The 23,058-nt window shown below is 37.7% G+C and overlaps 4 protein-coding genes across 4 annotated transcripts; 1 reads left to right on the forward strand and 3 right to left on the reverse strand. All coding sequences in view use genetic code 12, as the record gives it.

Moving 5' to 3' along the window:
* Window positions 1-886: 886 nt before the first annotated feature.
* On the reverse strand, window positions 887-8,539 carry KGF56_002758 (uncharacterized protein; the record flags this gene model as incomplete). The annotated part of the gene is made up of 2 exons (XM_049324021.1): window positions 887-6,389; window positions 6,987-8,539. 2 exons carry the CDS (start codon window positions 8,537-8,539, stop codon window positions 887-889), a joined length of 7,056 nt encoding a protein of 2,351 aa, XP_049180206.1.
* A 3,353-nt stretch (window positions 8,540-11,892) lies between these two features.
* EPL1 (Epl1p) lies at window positions 11,893-14,574 on the forward strand (the record flags this gene model as incomplete). The annotated part of the gene is made up of 1 exon (XM_049324022.1): window positions 11,893-14,574. One exon carries the CDS (start codon window positions 11,893-11,895, stop codon window positions 14,572-14,574), a length of 2,682 nt encoding a protein of 893 aa, XP_049180207.1.
* Window positions 14,575-14,954: 380 nt separating this feature from the next.
* Window positions 14,955-17,927, reverse strand: MIS12 (Mis12p; the record flags this gene model as incomplete). The annotated part of the gene is made up of 1 exon (XM_049324023.1): window positions 14,955-17,927. One exon carries the CDS (start codon window positions 17,925-17,927, stop codon window positions 14,955-14,957), a length of 2,973 nt encoding a protein of 990 aa, XP_049180208.1.
* A 397-nt stretch (window positions 17,928-18,324) lies between these two features.
* On the reverse strand, window positions 18,325-22,683 carry BNR1 (Bnr1p; the record flags this gene model as incomplete). Its single annotated transcript, XM_049324024.1, has 1 exon — window positions 18,325-22,683. One exon carries the CDS (start codon window positions 22,681-22,683, stop codon window positions 18,325-18,327), a length of 4,359 nt encoding a protein of 1,452 aa, XP_049180209.1.
* Window positions 22,684-23,058: the final 375 nt, after the last annotated feature.

The raw sequence follows: 23,058 nt of genomic DNA on the forward strand, positions 1-23,058 counted from the left end.
ACCAATAAGTATCATGTCTCATGACACAAGAGGTTATCTTTTGAAACTGAAAAAATGTGGTGTTCAATTTTCACTTATATACAACACTGTACAATCGGTTAGTAAATGCATTAGTAAAGAAGAAGAAAATGATGGTAGCAAACAGTATAGCTTTCATCTAAAGAAGACTATTGAGCACAGCGAGATAGTCTACTATCTACTCTCTCTTCTCTCTCTTTTCTTTTTTCTCTCTGCTCAATAGTGTTGATCTATCTACTATCAACTAGACTCGTTTCACTCGTCTAGTCTCTCTGCTCGATAGTGTTGATCTATCTATCAACTAGACTCGTTTCACTCGTCTAGTGTCTAGTCTCTACATACCGTTATTTCCTCTAAGAAACAAATCCTTGTATTTTCTAGTAACTTCGCCATTGATAACTTCCCTCCCATTCTCTAGTACAACATTCATATATCCGTCAATTGTCTGTAGATCGCCATGATACTCAATTCCATTGTGTAATTTAACCTTGACTGAGGATCCAATTATATCTCCTAAAAACTTACCAGGATCCGTTCTTTCGTTGGACATTATCTTTTGGTTCCTTACTTGATTGTTCAAGACCTCTTCAAGTTCTTTATAAAAAAAAAAAAATCAAAGTCTGATTTTTCAAAGCTCTTAGCGAAAAGACGGTCGTGCAAAGAGATACAAGATGTTATCTATAACATCTATTGATATTGAAAAACTATACAACATTTTCTACTCCTCTTTGGTTCTACTCCTCTTTGGTTCTACTCCTCTTTGGTTCTACTCCTCTTTGGTTCTCAATAGTCTAGAGTGGTGCTGGTATACTCCACTATCTCGCTCTGCTCGATAGTGTCCCTCCTCTTTGGTTCTCCTCTTATTCTCTTATTTAATCAATGAATTAATAACTGTGAATAGATGTACTAATTTCTTCAACAAAATGATTTCTTGGCTATCCTTTTTATAAATTGACGAGCTGACTTGGTTGGCATCAAGTAAATAATCTCTTTTCAAAACACCAACAACCAACTGTTTGACCACATCCTCCATTAACGATTTGGTTTGCACTATTCCCGGTTTATAATTCGGTCCCATTGCCAATAGCACAGTGGTAATCAACTCAAATATTGGTATCACCAAATCAAAATACGATAACGTATTTTCGTCTTTCTCAATATTTTCTGGATTCACCAAGTCGGTCAACGATAAGGGAGTATCCAACAACACCTTGATAGTGGAACTTTTTAAATTCCGAGTTTCGCTTACATACAAATTTAATCCCAAATCGGGGTCAATTTTAAGTAGTTGTAAATGTTTTAATGTAGCAAATAGCTCACTTTGAATCAATTGTAAGGCACCCACTTTAGTTTGAGCAATTTTCACCAACAAGTATAAAACAGCTTTAAATGCAGTTAGCTCCACAAACAAGTCGTTGAAGCTAAAGTCGGATTTTTCTTTTGACGTTGACTTTATCACCTCGTCTGTTCGACGAATTGAGCGCAACATTTGTGATAAGAAATTTGTCTTTACCATATTTTCGAGCACAAACTCGGTCTTGATAATATATCCTAACCGAAGTAACGATTCCAATGCAAATATGGCATTGATTCTTGCTAATCCTTCAGAGTAGGACAAGTCATTACTGATAACAGGGAAAAATTTCTTACTGACTGCCTTGATTTGTCTCATAAGCAAATCCGAAAGCAGCAGCTCACTGGTGCATGCCACCAACAAAAAACTGTTAAATATCGTGTACAACTCCGCTCTCAAATTTGGAGTTGAGTTTGAACTAATAATGCCCGAAACGCAAGTATGGAATAAAGGCATTACCTTGGTGATAAGCATAACATTTTCTTCGACATTCTTGCCAGCTGCAGCTAAAAACTTTTTGCTGTACAAATCAAATAATGAAACACACAACGATATCAATTCCTCTGAAAATGTTACATCAGACTCCAAGTATGCTGATATCTTGGGTAATATCGAATTGAATACTTCAATTATAAAGTCGCTTGACTGGATCTGTTCTTCAATTATCAAAATCTTCATCAATTGGCACCATGACTGTAAACAACTAAGCTGCACCTCTCTTGAATTTGTCATAACAAGGAATTTAGTGACAAATTCGTGTATTTTAATTCCTTCAATCATAATCTCTTCGGAAAAAGATTGCTTGGCTTCAGGAGTGATAAGATTCGATCCTTGACACAATATCCTAAATACATTCTTTAAAATTGAATAGTTGAATTGATAATTTGGTTTTGCAACTTCTTCCAAAACTAAGCTCATATCAAATGTTCTATTCAAATAATCGTATTTTTCAATCTCAAAATTATGGAAAATGTAATTCAACACATCCAAAAAATCCAATATTTTAGCACATGTACTGGGGAACTGGGTTTTATCAATTAGCAAAGATGTGTAATACTGCTTCTTGGTCACAGATTCGACGCTGTAAAGCTCAATAGATAAAAGCTTCAATGCCATATCTCTTTGGTTAATGAAGGAAATGAAAGCTTCTATACTAGGTAATGAGTCAAGAAATTTGTTTTCCACATCAACTGCTAAATCGCCATTAAATTCATACCCACACCACAAGGTTAGCAAGTCTAGTTTGGGTTGGAATGAAATGAGCTTCTCAATCAAATCATTGTATTCCCTAACTAAACTCATGGTTAAAGCAGAAGACACAGGATCTTTGCATAACTTTATCAACACCTCCAAGATCAATGAGGACAACTTGGCTGGCCCAACATCAATAACATGACGATTACCATTATTATAATCCAATTCGGAGATTAAATTCAAGCTCACGCAAAGTGTATTGAGTAAAGTTTCCAAAAAAGTGTTATGCTTTTTGTCACTATTCCAAAAAAGTCTTTGCCCTCTTATCTCATAGCCTAGCAAAAAGTGGGCCACGTTAATTGCGTTTTTTGACTGATCAAGTATCTGTATTAACAAAATCAATATTTCAAACTTTGAATCAAATTTATCTTCAATCTCTTCAAATTTATCAATAAATGCAAATTTTATCTTTTCAGACTCATCAATGTTTTGGAAAGTGGTCAACAATCTGTCATTGTTTAATAATGGGTCAGCTTCGGTTTTGGAATTTCTAAAGTGTGGTGACAGAGCAATACTTTTCACAATCTTTAGTGCATTTGAGGAAATGGAGTTTTCGCAACTGACAAATAAGGCAACATGCACGATGGAGGATATATGGAATAAAAAGATTTCGTGAAATGAACTAACACCTTGTGAACCTAAGCTTTTGGCAAGGTAAATATTATCAAATATAGATTGCGGCTGGTTCAAGACTAAACTCATTGAGGTTCCCATACCAACAATTGAATTCCGGTGAATTGGTTGTTGAATAATATTTCTGCTTTTCAAAACAGGTAGCAAGTATGTCTTGTATGTATCTTGGATTTCCATCAACATGGTAAGCACATCTAATGCTTGGCTAACAATTTGAGAAATTGTTGAAGAAGAATTTACCGAGTCAATTCCTTGATTAATGACTTTGAACAAAGCCTGACAAATATTATTTTCAAAAAAGTAACTTACAATTGCCAACGAATGGTGCAACTTAACATAAACATCGTAGTTTATAGGAGCCCCAGGAACTTTGGAATCAAACATCGTGTCAAAGGATGAAGTCTTGAAGTCTCGAATAACCTTCATAGCAATATGACTTAGAAATCGCCAATCAACTTCTCTCAATGCATCACTGCATAATGATAGCACAAGGGTTTGCAAATTGATTCTATCATTAGAATTGTCTAGGCTGTGGGACTGGCCAAACACCTCTCGCAAAAGAAACTCAATATAGGGCCAAATACCAATTTGATTATTTGGTCTATAGCCATATCCCAAATCACACGGATAGGCTAGTGTATATTTATCAAATGCATTTGCTGTACCAAGTGGTTGCAATAACTTTTTTACGATATCGGTGAAATTCAACACTTGGCTATAGTGTGTCAAGTTGTTGACAAATACCTCAATCATTCCAAGGGATCTTTTTCTTGTGTATTTCCTAGTTTCGTTTTGCTTACCAAACAAATCGTTTGAATTCTGGTTTGGTACAACCATGTGCAATCCATGATACATCCATCGATCAAGAAGTCTCCAAATTTCATATCTTACAAATGAATCATTACTATTCTCAACAAAGTTCCCCAATAAGCGAAACACCAAGTTCAACAAAATCACACGTGAGTCATCGCTGACATGTATTTCCGGCAAATCAACATAGCTTGGACTATTTGATGGGTTGGAATTAATGTTAACTTGCAATATCTTCCCCCCATTGATCAAATTGTCAAAGTCTAGATATTGACTTATTATAGGTATGAACCTCTGGTATGCAATATTTCGTATTTCAATATCTCTATCTGAGTTATCCGAGAGATTCTTCAAGATGGACGACAATAAATGTGCAAAACCAGAGATCGATACAATCGAATCCTCTGCTAGTTCAATGCAAATTTTGTTGCTTTGACCACCTTCAACATCAATACTGGGTCGGTTAGCAAACATGGTTTCGTGTTTTTTTTGGAGAACAAGAAACTGTTCAGCCAAGTCTTCTTCAAAATTAGTCTTTAAAGATTCAACGTAATAAAGTAACGAGTCATGAATTGAATCAATTGATATTTTCGAATAATCATTCTTTTTCATATTTGTGTTATTATTGTTTATCAAGATGTCCCAAATTTTTGTTGCCATTTTAGATCCCCCAGAAGCCAAGGAAGCTAACAAAACACTAAACGATGCCACAATCAAAGGCGAGGTGTTATTAGATAATCCCCACGATAAGAATCCCACAACTTCATTTGTTATTTCTTCTTCTGACCAAAACAACGAACACAATTCAGGTCTATTGTCATATGTATAAGCAAATGCTAGATAAAATCTTTCCAAATCTGCTCGTTGAGCAATTTCATCAAACTCCAGTAGTGGCGGAGAACTTTCCAATTTTTTCTTTTTATCATCATTATCGCTATCGTCGTCACTAGTTTCATCCTCCGCTTGTCTATCTTGAAACGATAATGCAAAGTCCTCCTCGCTATCTCTTAACGATGTTAATATCAATGCAGCATTAGAAATAAAAGTGCTGAAAAAGGTTTGAAAAAGCGGCGCTATCAAAGAGTCATTAAACTCTGGATTTAGCTTTAAAAAGGAAATATCTGTTAGTTTTTTCACATTTTCCAAACCTGGTCTCTGTCGAGCAAGGTTGTTTAGTTCACTTGAACTTGGATATGTAAACTTGGTTGGTTGCATTCTGGGAAGACTTGTTTGTAGTAAAGATCTAAAGTCATAGGTATCTGATAGTTCAAATATATTTCTAGTTTTTTGTGTTGCGGTTTCAGAACAATAACTTAGTAAAAGCTCCATTACTCCATAGCTAATCAACTGTTCCATGTACTTGATTATACTCTCCTGAAAGTCATATTTTGATTGTGATTGGGACTGTTTCTTACACCAGGGTATAAACTGGGTAAGAAATACAAAGCTCGTGACTATTTCGAATCCATTGAGGTTAGACTTTGATAAATCAAAAGTTTCACTTTTTTCCAAATGTATCGATTTGACAACAATATGTGTGTACAACTCACTCATTATCTCCGTCTCTTGAGCTTTTTGATAAAAGTTTAAAACAAAGGGTATAAAATGAGTAACGAGAATATCATCGCTACTTAAACAACTTTTCACAATGGTCAAAATTTTTTGGTAATTTTTCAACTGACCGATTTTGTCAAAGTAAAATTGAGATAGTCCAAATAGAATCAGTCCTAATAGTTCATGGCACTTGAACAACTGCACCCTAGCGAAATTGACCCCATTGATGAACACTAGATTATTAACATCACCCGTGACTTTTTGCTTATCGATCATATTATTTAGATTTCCAACTAGTTTATAAATCTTGTCAAAACTAGCAACAACATTATCAAACACCTTTTCTACATCCAAATTGAGCTCCCGTTTTGATACCAAATAGCCCAAGATATTCAAAATGTACTCGTCTCTAAGAAAATAACTCAATTTTGCCGAATCGTTTAGGGAAGTTCCCTTTTTAAAGCTTATTTCCTGAGCATTGTATAAAAGTTCCGCAGTACATATCTCATCCAAATCCAACTCTGTAGCCAAAACACCACTAATCTCGACAAATGCTTGATTTGGCTCAATCCTGTCTCCATTGGAAAGAGTAACCGGCTCATTCAACTTATTTCTTGACTCCTGCAGTGGTATGGGTGTTGTAAGAACATGTAAAAGATCCGTTGATATAGGCAGGAAATCTAGCGTAGACAAGTCAATATCTGGTTGAAATTTGATTGCATTGTATATCTCAGCAAACTCATCGGGCGACCACTGAAATGACATTCTACAGAAAACGGGCCCCCTCTCCTACCAACAAAAGCAAATATAGTAAACCTTGTTTATTAATCAATGCCTTTTGAAAAATTCAGTTGGAAATTTATCAATTTTTTTTTTCTACCATCAATGCGCTACCAATAGAAGCCTACCCTCACAAAGGTCAAGCTCACCTCAAAGATGGCCCATCTTTGTATTGAAGAAGGAGAAGAGTAACTTGGAAAGAGCCTTTCTCTCAGCTCAGCTCAGCTTAAAGATGACCCATCTTTGAGCCAAGAGCAAGTTGGAAAGAGCCTTTCTCTGTCTCACTTAGAGCAACTACATAGAAGACTACGTTTTGTTCAAAGAAAAGAAGAAAAAAATGCAATCAAAACCTGTAAATGAACTGAACTCTTCTCACTCCTTTCACCTCCCCTTCACTCTTCTTACTCTCCTCACCTCCCTTCACTCTTCTCACTCACCTCACCTCCCTTCACTCTTCTTACTCACCTCACCTCCCTTCACTCTTCTCACTCACCTCACCTCCCTTCACTCTTCTTACTCACCTCACCTCACTTCACTCTCCCCTTTCTTCTTCTAGTACATAGAAATATTTACTCCATCATACAAAGACAAGGTCAAGTGTGACATCTTTTTAGGTGGGTATGGAGTATTAGGGTCCATAGTCAAATGGCCAAACTCTTGGATCAACCTCGTTACAACATAACTAGCTTCAGTCAAGGCAAATTGTTGTCCCAAACAAATTCTAGGACCTCCATTAAATGGTACAAAAGCCCAGCCCAATTTCCTAGTTTCTGGTTCAAACCATCTTTCAGGTCTAAACTCATTAGCATCTTTTCCGTAATACTTTTCATCCCTGTGCAATGCAAACACTGAATAAATAACATTTTGACCTTTGCGGATCAATATAGGTGATAATCCATCTTTTCCACCACCATGGGGTAAAGTTGTTGTTCTTGTAGCAATTCTGAAATTTTGTGGCACCGAGGGATACAAACGCAAACATTCATTCAAGACAGCTTTCAAGTACTCGCATCCTTTCAACGACTCAAATGTAATTTCATCAATACGAGCCTCTTTTCCTGAACCAAATTTGTTATATAATTCCTCCTTCAACTTGGCAAACACATTTGGATTTCTTGCCAATTCAAAAAAGACAAATGACAATAATCCTGCAGTTGTATCTCTACCAGCCACCAAGATATTCAACAATTGATCCTGCAAGACTTTTGGGTCTCTAGTGTGTTTAACCAATTCGTAAAGGAAAATATACCCATTTTCCTTTTCCAAATCAGCAGCCGTCAAACTCAATGCCTTTCTAACATAGTGTTGAGCAAACTTGTGAACCACTTGATTACATTCTCTAAATTTTTTACCATTCAACAACCAATAAAACTTTTGCAACACGACTCTTGAAGCCAAGTAGTTTTGTGAAAAGTTGAAAGCTTTAGCAAACTCCTTTGTACCGGGGATCTCAGTAGCGTCATTTTGCATGCCAATTGAAGCATCTCGAAGACTCTCAACAGATTGGCCAAACAAAAACTCAGTAGCCGAATCAACAGTAAGTCTGAAAAGCAACTCTTGAATATCAAAAACTTGTCCCTTGCTCTTATAAACGTGTTTGAAAAACACTTGAATGTGAGGCTCCAACATCTTGACATGGGCAATTTGTTCTCTAGCAAATTGTGGTCTCAACATTTGACGAGAATCTTTCCATCCTTGGCCGTCCAAAGTGAAGATCCCGTCACCCAATAACGGTAGGAAATGAGCATGTCTTGTACCCAAGGAAAAGTCACTAAACTGAGTTGCCAATATAGCCTTGATATTTTCGGGATCTTTTGTAGCAACAATTGGAATATTGAAAATTTTAAAGGTCAAAGTAGGCACATCTGGTCTTGATATTTTCGAGTACCTTTCGGCGCTAAAATCTATAAGTGTTCCTTCACTCTTCTTTTTAATGAGAACAAATGGTATATGGAAGCCAAAATACCCATCGGTTTCGAAATTAGCAAATCGTTTAGCACCAAATTTCTTCATCAAATACACTTCATATATAGTGTCAAACAACTTGTACAAGATGAATATTAAAGGTACAATTACATACCATTTGGTAACATAGGTACTAACAACCTCTATCAAACTCAGCATCAGCATCAGCATCGTAATCTCACTACTAATATTATTGCAATAGCTAATAGCTCAACCTGTTTTGAGCTTTTCCTGCAAGAGATATTAGAGATATTAGAGATATGTGTATTACTTTATATGCTTGCTTACAATCCCCCCTCTCTCCCCCAGAAAAAAGAATCAAATGACTTTTCCATTATCCTCTTGTCTTTTCACATGAAGTTTGTTTGTTTAAAATTACAAAGTTTCTAACTCCGGTGGTTTTTAGTGCATATTTTGTTTGCGGAGTTTAATTTTTGATGGAAATTGTTTTTCCATCCATTGTAAAGGGCATCAGCGCTACACTACCCTTGCATTAAGGCTATTACAGCAAATAAAAAATGTATCTAGAAGGTTTAGTAAGGTGAAGAGAAAAAATATCATCAATTGATATTTCCCATCTTCCCCCCTTTTATCACTATCGAGGAGAGCGAGATAGTGGAGTATTACCTTTTAATACTATCGAGGAGAGCGAGATAGTGGAGTATTACCTTTTAATACTATCGAGGAGAGCGAGATAGTGGAGTATTACCTTTTAATACTATCGAGGAGAGCGAGATAGTGGAGTATTACCTTTTAATACTATCGAGGAGAGCGAGATAGTGGAGTATTACCTTTTAATACTATCGAGGAGAGCGAGATAGTGGAGCAGTACTTTATACCTATATACCTTTAAGCATTACTTTATACCTATATACCTTTAAGCATTACTTTGTACCTATATACCTTTAAGCATTACTTTGTACCTATATACCTTTAAGCATTACTTTGTACCTATATACCTTTAAGCATTACTTTGTACCTATATACCTTTAAGCATTACTTTGTACCTATATACCTTTAAGCATTACTTTGTACCTAGGTAACTTTAAGTTATAATTCTGCAACACCTTGTACCTTGATACCTTGAGTTATTATGTATCAACTTTAGTTGTATTATCTATCAGCTAATTTCAATTTGCTACATTTGTCAAGTGTCAGCTGATATGAAAAAAGTATATAATAGAGAATAAACTCCTTATAGAAATAAGAAGTTTTCTCTATTTTACCTCCTTTTTAGGAAATTATGGATAAATATAATTAGCGGAGATAGAGAATTGTTGGGGTTGCCTAATTGGTACACTACACTACACTTTACTATCGAGCGGAGCGAGATAGTGGAGCACGCTGACTACATCGACACTACACTACACTATCGAGCGAAGCGAGATAGTGGAGCACACTGAATACATCGACACTACACTACACTATCGAGCGGAGCGAGATAGTGGAGCACATTGTGGGGGACTGAAAACTACATAAAAAATAATATTATCGACACTACCCTATTTCGCTCTGGTCGATATACTGACTACACAGACACCATTTCGCTCTGCTCGATAGTGGGGCAACACTCTGTACCCTTATACTTTTTCACACACGGGTTTGATTTTTTTTTCCAATCTCATAATGTTGATATTTCTCCTCTATTGTATTTTTATCTAATGTTGATACTTTTGCTCTATTGTTTTTCATTTAATGTTGATATTTTTCCTCTATTATTTTTCATCTAGTGATTAGGTGTAGTCATGTTGGTCCACTATCTCGCTTTGCTCGATAGTGTCGAATGAATTTGGTTGCATCCTAGTGTATAGACGTTTTTACAATTTTTTCTTGACTCTATTTGCAGCTTTTATCATTATGTTTGTTTTCTAATTCTCTAGTGCAGCCGTTTATTTTTATAAACGGTCGACACTACACTACACTACACTATCGAGCAGCGACACCATCGAGCGGAGCGAGATAGTGGAGCACACTAACGACACCTAGTATGCTTGACTATCGAGCAGCTAGTATGGTTGACTATTGAGCAGCTAGTGTGCTCTACAATCAAGCAGTTAGTGTGCTCTACAATCAAGCAGTGTGCTCTACAATCAAGCAGTGTGCTCTACAATCAAGCAGTGTGCTCTACAATCAAGCAGTGTGCTCTACAATCAAGCAGTGTGCTCTACAATCAAGCAGTGTGCTCTACAATCAAGCAGTGTGCTCTACTATCTCGCTTCGCTCGATAGTGTCTAGTGGTCCACTTTGCACCTTGTTACAACTACGAGAGCCAATATTTACTTATTAACCTTTAACTTTTGATCTTCTTTGCTTTTCATTTTCCTTTAACTAGCTTTTTGCTCTTCCTTTAACTGCCTTTTTACTTTTTGCTCTTGCTTTAACTGCCTTTTTACTTTTTACTCCTTTGCTTTTACCTTTACTTTTTTATCTTACTATTAATTTTGCTCTTTCTTTTTCCCTTACTATTTACTCTTCTTTTATTATTTACTCTTCCCTTACTATTTACTCTTTTTTTACTATTGCTTTCTCTTGCTTTCTTTTTTCTCTTGCTTCTTTTCTCTGGCTTCTTTTCTCTGGCTTCTTTTCTCTTGCTCTTTTTTTGGCAAATTTATTAGATAAACTTTTTTCTACAAGTCTAGAGTATCAAGTATCACATTACAATTAAAACGTCAACTTCCTCTAATAATAATCTACAATTACAAAACTTACAACTAGTATCTTATTACTGACTCTCGCTACTAATCTTAAACTGTCTCTTTACTTGTCTCTACTTGCTCTACTTTCCCTACTTTTGCCCTACTTGCCTCTTTATTCGCTATACTTTCCAGTTGAAAGACCAAGCTCTGCTCGATAGTGTCTACAAAGTATTGCTCGATAGTGTTAGGAGCTAGTATGCTCCACTATCTCGCTCTGCTCGATAGTGTTAGGAGCTAGTATGCTCCACTATCTCGCTCTGCTCGATAGTGTAGCTCGATAGTGTTCCTCAATGGTGTTGCTCGTTTATAAACTTTTTTCTTCATTGGACAAAACTTTACTAAGCAAGTTACTCATTACGTTCTCCCCCCCCCCCTCAGGATATTATCAGCTACCGTATCACAAACTTCCCCCTATAGACCACCTATCATTTCAACTACATTGACTACAACTACATGAATCATATTGATTACCAATACATCGACTAAACCCAACCTCAACCATCTTTCTAGCCTTCCCTTCCCTTCCTCTTCCTCTTCCCCCTTTTTTTTTTCCCTTCGTCTTTACCTTCTGCATTCCTATTGGACAACAGAACAAGTCGACACGCAACTCAAAAAAGAAGGAGAAAAATTTTTCTTTTTTCGTTAACTTTTTTTTGGGAAGAAAGATCCATACCTCAGTACTTAGCACCAAGATAAAGGGGCGGCGGGCCATCACCATCAACGAAGAGGTTCCAACCATTATTCGCCTATATTGCCAGTGCGATAGCAAGGAAATAAGCATAGAATCAATCTCGCAAAAAGAGGAGGGTGGGTATTCAATCCCCGGATATGGCAATTATACCAGCAAAAAGTGAAAGCAAATCCAAACAACATGCTGCTGGTGTGAGATTCCGTCAAAGGAAAATCTCGGTTAAACAACCATTAACAATTTTCAAGCAACGAGAGTTGCCCTCGTTAGATGCATCGGAGTTGGAGCCGAGTCAGATCCATCATTTGAATTCAAATACAATCGGTCAGCCGCCGCGAGATATCCATGCTGTAGAAACTGGTGTCGATAAAAATGAGGAAGAAGAGGTTCATTTACAAAAGGTAATCAATGCGGCTCAAAAGGCTCTCACACTGAGCCTGGCGGCGGCGGCTCTGAGCAGCTCGAATAAATTAAGCGATTTGTATATACCTACACCAGATGCTTCAAAGACATGGCCAGAGGCAGGCAAATACTATAAGGACCAGAAGTTTAAAGAGCCCGAGTCCTATGTCAAGTTTAGTGCTACCGTGGAAGATACCGTTGGTGTCGAGTATAATATGGATGAAGAAGATGAAGTATTTTTCAAGGAAACATTACTGAAAAAACTACCGACAAGTAAGAAAAAACTGGAAACAAACCTAGCAAAGTGTACCGAGCTAGAGTTTGAAACAGTATGTGACAAATTGGAAAAAACAATTGAAACAAGACAGCCGTTTTTATCAATGGACCCAACAAATATTCTTTCTTATGAAGAGATGTCAAGCTATATTATAGACCAATTCGAAAGTACCATAAAAACTAGCAACCCTTATGTAGAGTCTAGTGGAGGAAACTTGGATTACTTATCCACATCAACATTAAAGGAAAGGTTATCAAAAGAATTAAATTATAGTCCATTCACTACCATATTTGACAAGGATCAAGACCATACCCCTTTGGTACGTCCAATTTCAAAATTGTTGGAGCTATTTGGGCGCGCAATTTACGAACACTGGAAGAATAGGAAGATAAAACGCAAGGGTCGAAGTATTCAACCTACACTACGGTTCGAAGACCCAAATGCAAATGAAAAGGATAACGACAGCGATCCATACATTTGTTTTAGAAGAAGAGAATTTCGACAAGTGCGAAAAACTAGAAGAGCAGACACAGTGGGAGCAGAACGTATTCGGCTTTTACAAAAATCACTCCATCGTGCTCGAGATCTAATCATGGGCGTTTGCGAGAGGGAAATTTTAAATCTTGATAACTTACATGCTGAATTAGATGTCTTCAAACTTCGTTGCGAGGCTAAAAATCTCAAGCGGGAACTTGGTATCAAGGGCGACGATTATTTGTTCTTCCCTCATAAGAAACGGAAGGTTGTTAAACCGAAAGAAGACGAAGAGGAGAAGGAAAAACGAAAAGAGAAGAAAAGACAAGAGGCAGAAGCTACTGCAAAAGGTCATCAACAACAGCTGCTGCTGCAACAGCAGCAGCAGCAGCAGCACCAACAGCACCAACAGCAGCAACAATTGCAACAACAGCAATCAAATCAACAACAGGAAGGGGCTTCCAACAACCAGCCATATATCAAACTTCCAGCTGCAAAAATCCCGGATATGGATCTTGTTACCGTTTCAAACGTTTTGAAAGAAAAAAACGATACAATCAAGCGTGCTGTGTTTGAAAAGCTCCGCAAGAGAAAAGAACAAGACAAAGGTTTTGTCAACCTTACAGATGAGCCATACGAGCCAATGTTTGACATTTCGACAAACGATCAAACTGTAGAACCTAGTCATATACCATACTCCTCAATTGCTGCTACCAATTTCTACCAACTCAACACATCTAACTACTTGAGTGAGTCTTTGAAATCGTTATTAAAAGATAGCAAGCCTTTGCCAGGAGTCAGAACTTTCAAAGGGGAAAATGGTGAGTTGATTCCAACTAAAGCATTCCCTCACATACTGTCTCTTTTGCATGAGAAAATGTCGAATCATAAATACAACTCAACAAGTTACATTGCCAAATTATTGCATAATATTGAGATCAACAACTTTGACCAATATACACATGGATTTGTAAAAGAAAGTGCGCTTGAAATGCAGCAGGACGAAGATGATAATGCTAAGTTATCTGAACCTATTTTCAGATGGCGTAAAAGAGCAGGACGCGCTAATAGAATGTTTCTTGATAGAAGAGGTCAACAAACACCAGACATTGTTGACGAGTTTTTCGATTTATCAAATGACGTTGGCGATGCACCAAATGTATACGAGAGCAAACTAGATACGTTGAAAAGATTAAAGTCGAACTGGAAGTTTGATACTGATTTATCTGCCACTCAAAAGGGTGTACTCGAGCCGTTTAGTCTTGACCCATCTCATCTCAACAACATCAGTGACGACACCCAAGCTATACGATTCGGCTCTATGCTTCTTTCCAAGTCCTATGGTTTACTTAAAGAATCCGTTCAACAAAAACAACAATCTTATCTTCAACAGCAACGTATGCGAGTTTTACAACAACAACAGCAGCTAACCAATCGACAAAGTCAACAACACCTTGCGTCAAGTCAAAAGCATAATCAAGCACAGCAGCAATCCCCTCCACCATCACAGCAGCAGCAACAACAACAACAACAACATCATCAACAAGCTCAGAAAAGACTTACCCCTAGCCAACCGAAAAGTTCAACCAATACAGTAAATAACAATCCGAAACCACTTTCGCCAGCTCAAAACTCCATAAACAAGCCATCAGCTCCACGCATTCACTGAATATTGAGACTTTTTTACCAGGTTTCTGTGTATAATATGTACTATAATAAATAATGAACAAAAATAAAAGAAAAGAAATAAAAAAGAACAAGAAAGACATGGTAATGGAAATGGAAACAGAGAATCGCCCCAGTTTGTAGAGTTTATTAGTTTGCAAAAGTCAAGAAAGTAAGTGATTGCATAACCTTGAATGATGTCACAATTGCAACACACAAAACAATTGATGGTGTTCCCAAGAGTTGATATGTGCTTTCATTTTTTTTTAATGATATACAAGCTTATTTCTCCTACGCATCAACAGTCTATAAATTCCTCTATTCTCAAGTCTAAACATTTAGATACACATTCCTCATTTTACTCACAAATCTCTAAAATAGTTTCTAAAATAGTCCCTCTATTTGACCATCATCATTAACTTCGACATTCATAAAACCAGCATGAGTCGGTAAACCAGGAATGGTCATGATCTCTGCAGCTAACGCATACAAATATCCAGCACCTGCAGAACATCGTACTTCTCTAATGGGAACAGTGAACCCTGTTGGAACACCTTTCAATGACGGATCATGTGATAGTGAGTATTGGGTCTTTGCAATACATATAGGTAATTTATCAAATCCTTGTTTTGTATATGTTTCAATTTGCTGTTTTGCTAAAGGTGACAACTCAATATCTTTGGCACCATACATCTTTGTGGCGATTGCATTCAATTTGTTCTCAACGGTATCATTCACATCATACAAGTACTGTTGTTCTCCCTTTGATGATGATTTAACTGCCACAGCTACAGTTTCAGCTAATTCCTTAGCACCTAATCCACCTTGAGACCAGTGGTTTGATTTAACAGCAAAATCGGCTCCTGCTTTCATAGCCAAGCCTTGAATCAACCCAATCTCTGCATCAGTATCAGTTTCAAATTGATTGATTGCAACAACAACTGGTACATTGTACTGTTTGATGTTGGAAATTTGCTTTGCCAAGTTTGCACAACCTTTCTCCAAATATTCCAAGTTTTCGTTAACGTATTCCGCAGGTAAGGATTGCCCTGGCTTGACGTCTGGAGCACCTCCGTGTAATTTCAATGCTCTAGTCGTAGCAACCAAAACCACAGTATCAGGTTTCAATCCAGAGCTTCTACATTTAATGTTAAAGAACCTTTCTCCACCCATGGTAAAATCGAAACCTGCTTCCGTAATAACAAACCCAGCATGGCCACTGTTAATTGGATTGGAAGGAGAAGTCAACTTCAATGCCACCTTGTCTGCAACAACAGAAGATGCACCTATTGAAATGTTTGCAAATGGACCAGCATGTACAAAGACTGGTGTTCCTTCAATAGTTTGCATCAAGTTTGGTTTGATGGCATCTTTCAATAAAGCGGTGATGGCACCGGCAACTCCAATGTCTTCAGCAGTAACGACTTCACCTGTTCCTCTTTGTGTTCCAATAACAATTCTTCCTACTCTTTCTCTCAAATCCTTGAGCGAGTTCGAAAGTGCTAAAATTGCCATTAATTCACTTGCAACAGTAATGTCCATACCCGTTTTTCTTGGTGGGTATTTGCTTGCTTCATTCTTACCTTCACCAATAGTTATTTCTCGAACAAATCTGTCATTACAATCAACAACTCTTTTGATTGTGATCGACTGGGGATCAATATCCAAAATGGCAAATTTTTGGATTTCCTCTGGAGTTAATTCATCTGGATTAATCTTGTTGATACCCAATTTCTTTAATCTCTTCAACATTGAGTAAGTAAATGTCCTTGCGCCCTTTTTAGAAGGAACCAATCTCTTATAGAAACCGCCAACAGATTTTGAAGTTGCTTCGTGGAACATTCTAGTATCGACTGCAGCACAAAGCAAGTTTTGTGCTGCTGAAATAGCATGAATATCACCAGTTAAATGCATATTGAATTCATCCATTGGAATCACTTGCGAATACCCACCACCTGCAGCTCCACCTTTCACACCAAAAGTAGGTCCCATAGATGGTTGTCTCACATTGGCAACGGCATTGTATCCCAATTGTGCCCCAAGTGCCTGGGCTAACCCCATGGTTGTGGTTGATTTTCCTTCTCCCAAGGGAGTAGGGGTGATACCTGCAACTAAAACATAGTAACCTTTATCGTCTGCTGAACCTTCAACTTGTTCATCTAGTCTCTCAATCACGGATTTGGAATCAACTTTCGCTTTGTAATGACCAAATGGCTCCAACTCTCTGTCAAGTATTCCCAATTCTTGGGCTACTCTAGTGATAAGCTTTGGTTTTTGAGCTCTGGAAATATCAATGTCCGATGGCACTGGAGTTTTAAAATCCAAGGGAAGTGCTTTAAATCTGTGTTCGTGAGCCTTTCGAGCGTGCAACACTGCGGCATCATAAACATTTGAACACAACATCGCAACAGTCATTGGTCCAACTCCACCAGGAACTGGTGTGATATATCCCGCCTTTTTGGAAACTTCATCGTATGCAACATCTCCAACCAACCTTTTTCCATTTTTTGCGGTTGGATCTTCAATGTAATTGATTCCAACATCAATCACAATAGCACCATCTTTAACCCAAGACGAACTAACATACTGTGGAATTCCAACTGCCGCAATTACAATATCAGCTCGAGAAACAACCTCCGGCAAGTCTTTAGTATAACGATGACATATGGTAACTGTACAATCTTCATTTCTCAACATGGTGGCGACGGGTGTCCCAACAATATCTGACCTTCCAATAACCACAGCATTCTTGCCTCTTAATTCGATACCGGTTGTTTTGATCAATTCGATGATACCGTTGGGAGTACATGGTTTGTAATACGGAGTACCTCCTTTCTTTGACAATTGTCCGACATTATAGTGGTCAAACCCATCAACATCCTTTTCACTAACCACTGAATTGGTAATCAACGTTTCATCAATATGACTAGGCAATGGTAATTGAATAAGAATTGCATGCACTTTGGGATCCTTATTCAAGCGGTCAATTTCATCCATCAAATCATCTTGACTAATATTTTCATCAAACTTGACCAAATCTGAGCTGATGTTTGACTTTTCAGCAGCTTTCAACTTTGATTTCACATAAGCAGAAGAATCTGGTCTTGATCCAACTTGGATAATGGTCAATCTAGGCTTGAACTTCAATTTTTCAAAAGCTGTCTCATTTGTGCCAAAATGTTCTTTATTGTACGTTAAAACCTTTTCAGCAATTTCCTTCCGTATTTTAGAGGCCAATTTGGTACCTGACACCACTACTGCATTAAGTTGTAGTCTAGTTTGAGAAAAGTTTCTTTGCAGCTTCAAAAGGCGTCTCGTAAGAAGTCTCAGACTCTGTCTCGGGCTTTGTCTCAACATGACTTAAAAACTTTATGACGCAAAATTGCTTTGAACTCCGGGGAAAAAACAAACAAACAAACAAACAAAAAAGGACAAAGGACCTAAAAGAAAAAGATTCTGACTCTTAGTCCAAGTTCACCCTTTTATGAGGCTTAAATTCTGGAGATCAAAGTTAAAACTCTTGTCTTACGGCAAAAAGGGGAAATTTGAGATGCCCTTTTTTTTTTTTTTTTTTTCATTCTCTCTGATGGAAATTTTTCACTAAAAAAAAAAAAAAAAATGTTTGACTTTTTGCAAAGCATTTACTCACCCCAGATCTTTGGTTTTTCTTTTTCCAGTTGATTCACAACAGGTTTTCAAACGTTAACGTTAAATATTCTCTGTCTTTACCATTAGTCCTTTTTTTGTAACTTCCTCAGGTATTGGTCATATTCTTTTCGCTTCGTAGATGGTGCAACATTACCTGAGCTCTCAGGGCTGAAGGATCAATTTTTGTGGTGCTAGTACTGTTGGTATTAGTGGAGGATTCTGTGTGGTTTTTTCTTGTTGTTAGTCTTCTTTTCAAGTTGCTGACACTTTCGTACTCGTTGACTTCACATAAATCAAGGTCAACGGGTTTCGTGGTTAAGGCGTTATTCTTGTTCATTGCCATTGTATTCAAAATTGCGTTTAATCTAGTTTGTTTGCTTTTTATTCTACGATCAGAAATCGTACTTGCTCTTAGCTTTTCCAATAATGAATCAATCACAGCAGAAGACTCTTCCACGGTATCGACAAAGTTCTTATCTTCAGACTCATCGCCGCTTTCAATTGATGCTGCTTCCTTGCTGAGAAGTTTGTCCTCAATCTTTTTCTTTCTTGACTCGTAGATTTTCTGTTCTTCTTCTTTCTGAATGTTTTCCATATGCGCCTTTTTAAACTCATTAACAAATAGCATGATTTTCGCAAAAAAGCTGTCTTTACTATTAACATCATTGGAGTTCTCGCCAAAGTAAGTCATCAACAAGTTGATCTCGGACATTGTTCTTTTCAAATGAGACTGCAAAGTAGTGTTCACGATTTTAGCGTTCTGCATTGGTGCAGCAATAACGGCTAAAATACGGTCCGAAACATGCAAATCGCTTTTTCTGCTCAACCTGCCCTTTTCAACAGCGTCATTAATCACTTGCACCGCTTTGGTCATTTCGTTACAGTCAACTTCTAGTTGTTCAAGAGAAATATTTTGCACTTCGTTCAACTCGTTCAACTCATCAACAAATGAACAATACTCGGGAAAGGTTTGTCTAACAATTCTTTCGAGATGATGCAAAAAGCTCATCGAGTTCAGCTCATCCTTCATAAACTTCAATCTCTGCAATGTTTCAATTTTAAACCCAGAAGCTTGCTTTGAGTACTCATTCATGAAATTTCCCAAAAGCTTAATAATACCAAGAACATTTCGGAGACTTTCACAATTCTTCAAACAAACCACGCACCGGTCTACCACTTTCAACTTTGCTTTCAAATCATGATCGTCTTTCTTGTATGTTTGTGTAAATAAAAGTGCTTTTGATCGCGCTTTCCAGTAATGTCTTAGATTGAAACATAGCTCCAAAAATATTCGATCTGCTCTTTCTAATTCATCGGGATTCTTCTCTGGTTTCTTCTTGTTTCGGGGATCTGTAGCGTACGGTAAAAACTTTTTGGCTAAATTCTCACTGATTTCTGTGACTGCATCACTATTGAAAAACTCAATCACACTGATATTCTCCATAATATCTGGGGAACATCTTAGAACCTTGGATACAAATTTATCCTCAGGGACATTGGAAAATTGGTGCAAGTTGATACCAAATTGTTGAGCAAGATCCCGCGATAAAAAACTGATTTTAGGAAGTTTGCTACCAGATAATGCTTGAGCATCTTTAACATTATTGAGGGTGCCTTTTTTCAAGTTTAGAGAATTTGCGGTAAACACCTTTTCAACTTCTTCAAATACACCTTTTTCAACAAGTTTGTGTGATAACGTGTCATCCTCTATATCAATCCAGAATGTTTTTTCAACATCATGAATTTTGTTCCAGTGCATTTGTTTGAGTCTGGTCTTTGGTCGCAACGAGGTCACCATAGCTCTACTACTATCTGTAGCTAGAAATTCATTGCCGTGAATGGGAGTAGACACGGAGGCCTGATTAGGGATATTGTCTTGTGACGCATTAATAGCGCAAATTTGAACAAGAGAATGTGATTGCAGTACAAAAGGAGTAGCTCCTAATGATTTCTGCAGCAGTGCCTTTCCCATTAAAGAAGGAGGAGGGGGAAAAGGAGGAGCAGGCGGAGGCGGTGGTGGCGGTGGTGGAGGAGGAGGTGGTGGTGCAGATGACAAATCATTAGTATTTGCCATAAATGAAGGTAATGGAGGCGGTGGAGGAGGAGGAGGAGGAGGAGGAGGAGGAGGTGGTGGTGGTGGTGGCGGTTGTGGTGATGTTAATACTGGTGTTGGTGTTGTTGCTTCTCCAGCACCAGTAGTTGACCTTTGGTGTAAATTTTGCCCATCATGATTAGATAGACGAATCAGTGACCCATGAGGGACGTTTGGTTCAATTTGCTCGTTCATAGAGTTTCCCAAAATGTACTCTCTTCTACCAGACTTAGCAAAAAGACCTGGCGGCGTAGGCTGTCTACGAATAGAACCAGGATGGGAATCGTTCAATTCGCCATAAGTCGCTTGACTCATTATTGTTTCTAATTCCTTACTGACTGACTTTCTATTAAGCTTTTCATGTGTATTGTCACTGTCGAGTTTGTTCTCGCTCAAATCATCAAGGGAGTGATTAACTGCTCTGTTTCGGAATATTTTGTTCTTTTCATCTTCCAATCTCTTAATCTGTAATTGTAGCAAGGAAATCTGCTTATTTTGCTGCTCAATCTTTTGTGCTTGTTTTTCGTAATCACTAGGTATTATTAGTTGTTTATCAATGGGTCTCTCATCTGATAGTGCGCTTTTGAGAGATCGATTTATTTCTTTGAGTTTCTTAACCTGTTTTTCTAATTTTTGTGATTCAGCAACAGCCTTACGGGCTATCATCTCTGACGATAGTCCATCTATCAATCTTTGAATGGTCACGTTTGATAGCTGTTCGGGCGTCGTCTTGACTACACCGCTGTTGGTTAGTTGATCTAGCATACACTCCATAAGAAGTACAGCATTCTGGACTCCTTCATTTGTGTTTGGAGGTGATGAATTTTCAATATCTACAAGCCTTGAGAAAACTTTCTCAAGTTTGGCATTTAAGCTTCTCGGTCGTGCCAAACTCTCTGCAAAATTGAGACTCAGGGACTCAAGTACATGGTTGGGGGTGGTGGCACTGCTACTACTTGGTTTATTTTTGTATCCCATGTTAATTTGTACGGTGTCTTCTCTTTCTCCAGTTGATTCGCCTTCTTCTGTGAGGCTCATATCCTCAAAAATGTCGTCATCATCAATATTGTCTTCTCCTTGGTCTGGAGTTTGCGGCAACGATTTTATACTCAATTTTCTCCTTTCTTCAAGCCATCTCTCGCTATCTTCAACGGCATTTGTTTCATAAAACTTCAACTCTTCTTCAATTCTATCATCTTCAAACACTTTGATTTTCTCAAAAATCTTAAGTATATGACCATTGTTGAACTCTTGTCTGATTGCTAGTCGTCTGTTTAAGGATCCTCCAAAGTTTACTAGGAAATTGATAAAGATCAAGGTGATTGTGATATAATTTTTCAAGTGAGATCCAAGCTTACTATTCCATGAAGTCTTAATAAGCGACAGCTCAAATGTGGAAAGCCATGTCTGAAATCGCAGGCCCACAACCGGTTGTTTTTCTAGAAATTTAAACTGACTAATAATCACCAGATATACCTCTCTGTGACGAAAATGCAAAAGGGTGGCCAAAACTTGGGTTACAAGTATTCTTGTTGTTATTCTCGGGGATATTATAGCACCAAGTAATGCACCAACAAGGATCTTTTTATTTTTCAACACATCAACGTCGTCTGATGTCTTGTACGTTTCCTTTCTTTCATGATTTATAATGTGTTTTATGCACTTGACTAGCAAGTACTCTTTATCAAATTCCTCATTTGATTTGATACTTTTCTTGCCAATTTTTGACAAGATTACAGCGAGCGCCGTTTCTCCTTGAGCAAGTAGGAACTTTTGCAACCAAGTCACATACTGGTCATTGATATACTCATCATTTACAACAAGTCTTTTTTCTAATTTCTTCAAATCTTTCAATGTGAGCTTTCCCGCCATAATCCGCGAGACATACCATTCTGGGGAGCCCTCTTTTAGGACGTTTATTTTCTCATTACCCCCACCAGTAGACGATTTTCTTGAGTCGCAATGAGACATATCTGGTGAGCGTATGCTCAGTGAGTCATTATTATGCGACGACGAATAGAAAGTTGAAATGGTATTGTTGTCTTTTGCATGCTGATTTTCCAAAAGCTGAAACTGATGCTGGTATTGTTTGAAAGGCGTGGACCTTGATAATTTGGCTATATCGAAAGCACTATTAGTCTCATTTTCTCGTAGAATCAACTCCCACTTCCTCTCGATTGACTGTTGTCTCAAGGTTTGTATAGCTTCTTCGGGAAAAACTCTAATCGATAATAGTTTTTCAAAAAGACCATCAACAGTCTTGGTATCGGGGATTCTATCTCTATAATTTGATGCGGTATTAAACGTTGATATTGCCTCGCTTGGCGCGTACTTTGTCGTCACATGTAAAGAGGGCGAATTACCTCTCAACATGGATCTAACAAATTGTCTTGAATCTAGTAAGATAAACCGTCTGTGTTTGAAATATTATTTTAGTAAGATGCCGTTATGCTACGTTGTCACAGGTATTTGTATATCATCCAATCTTGAAGACGTATACACCCGTATATGTACATATGAAAACCACAACAATAGCCTACCGTGGCTGTTGCTATTGTCGTTTCACAAGTAATCAAGTGCTACTTACCTCTCCTTTGTATTGATCATCTCCTATCGCAGTCAGCTTTGGGCCAAGAAAACATGTGGTAGCGTGTGGTCATATGGTAGTAAGAAGATGCTACACTACACTACACTACACTACACTATCGAGCGAAGCGAGATAGTGGAGCAGCACTAGCTGCCACCACT

The sequence above is a fragment of the Candida oxycetoniae genome (genome assembly GCF_023343755.2).
Source record: "Candida oxycetoniae strain CBS 10844 chromosome Unknown scaffold26, whole genome shotgun sequence".
In the NCBI taxonomy this organism is placed as follows: Eukaryota; Fungi; Ascomycota; class Pichiomycetes; order Serinales; family Debaryomycetaceae; genus Lodderomyces; species Lodderomyces oxycetoniae.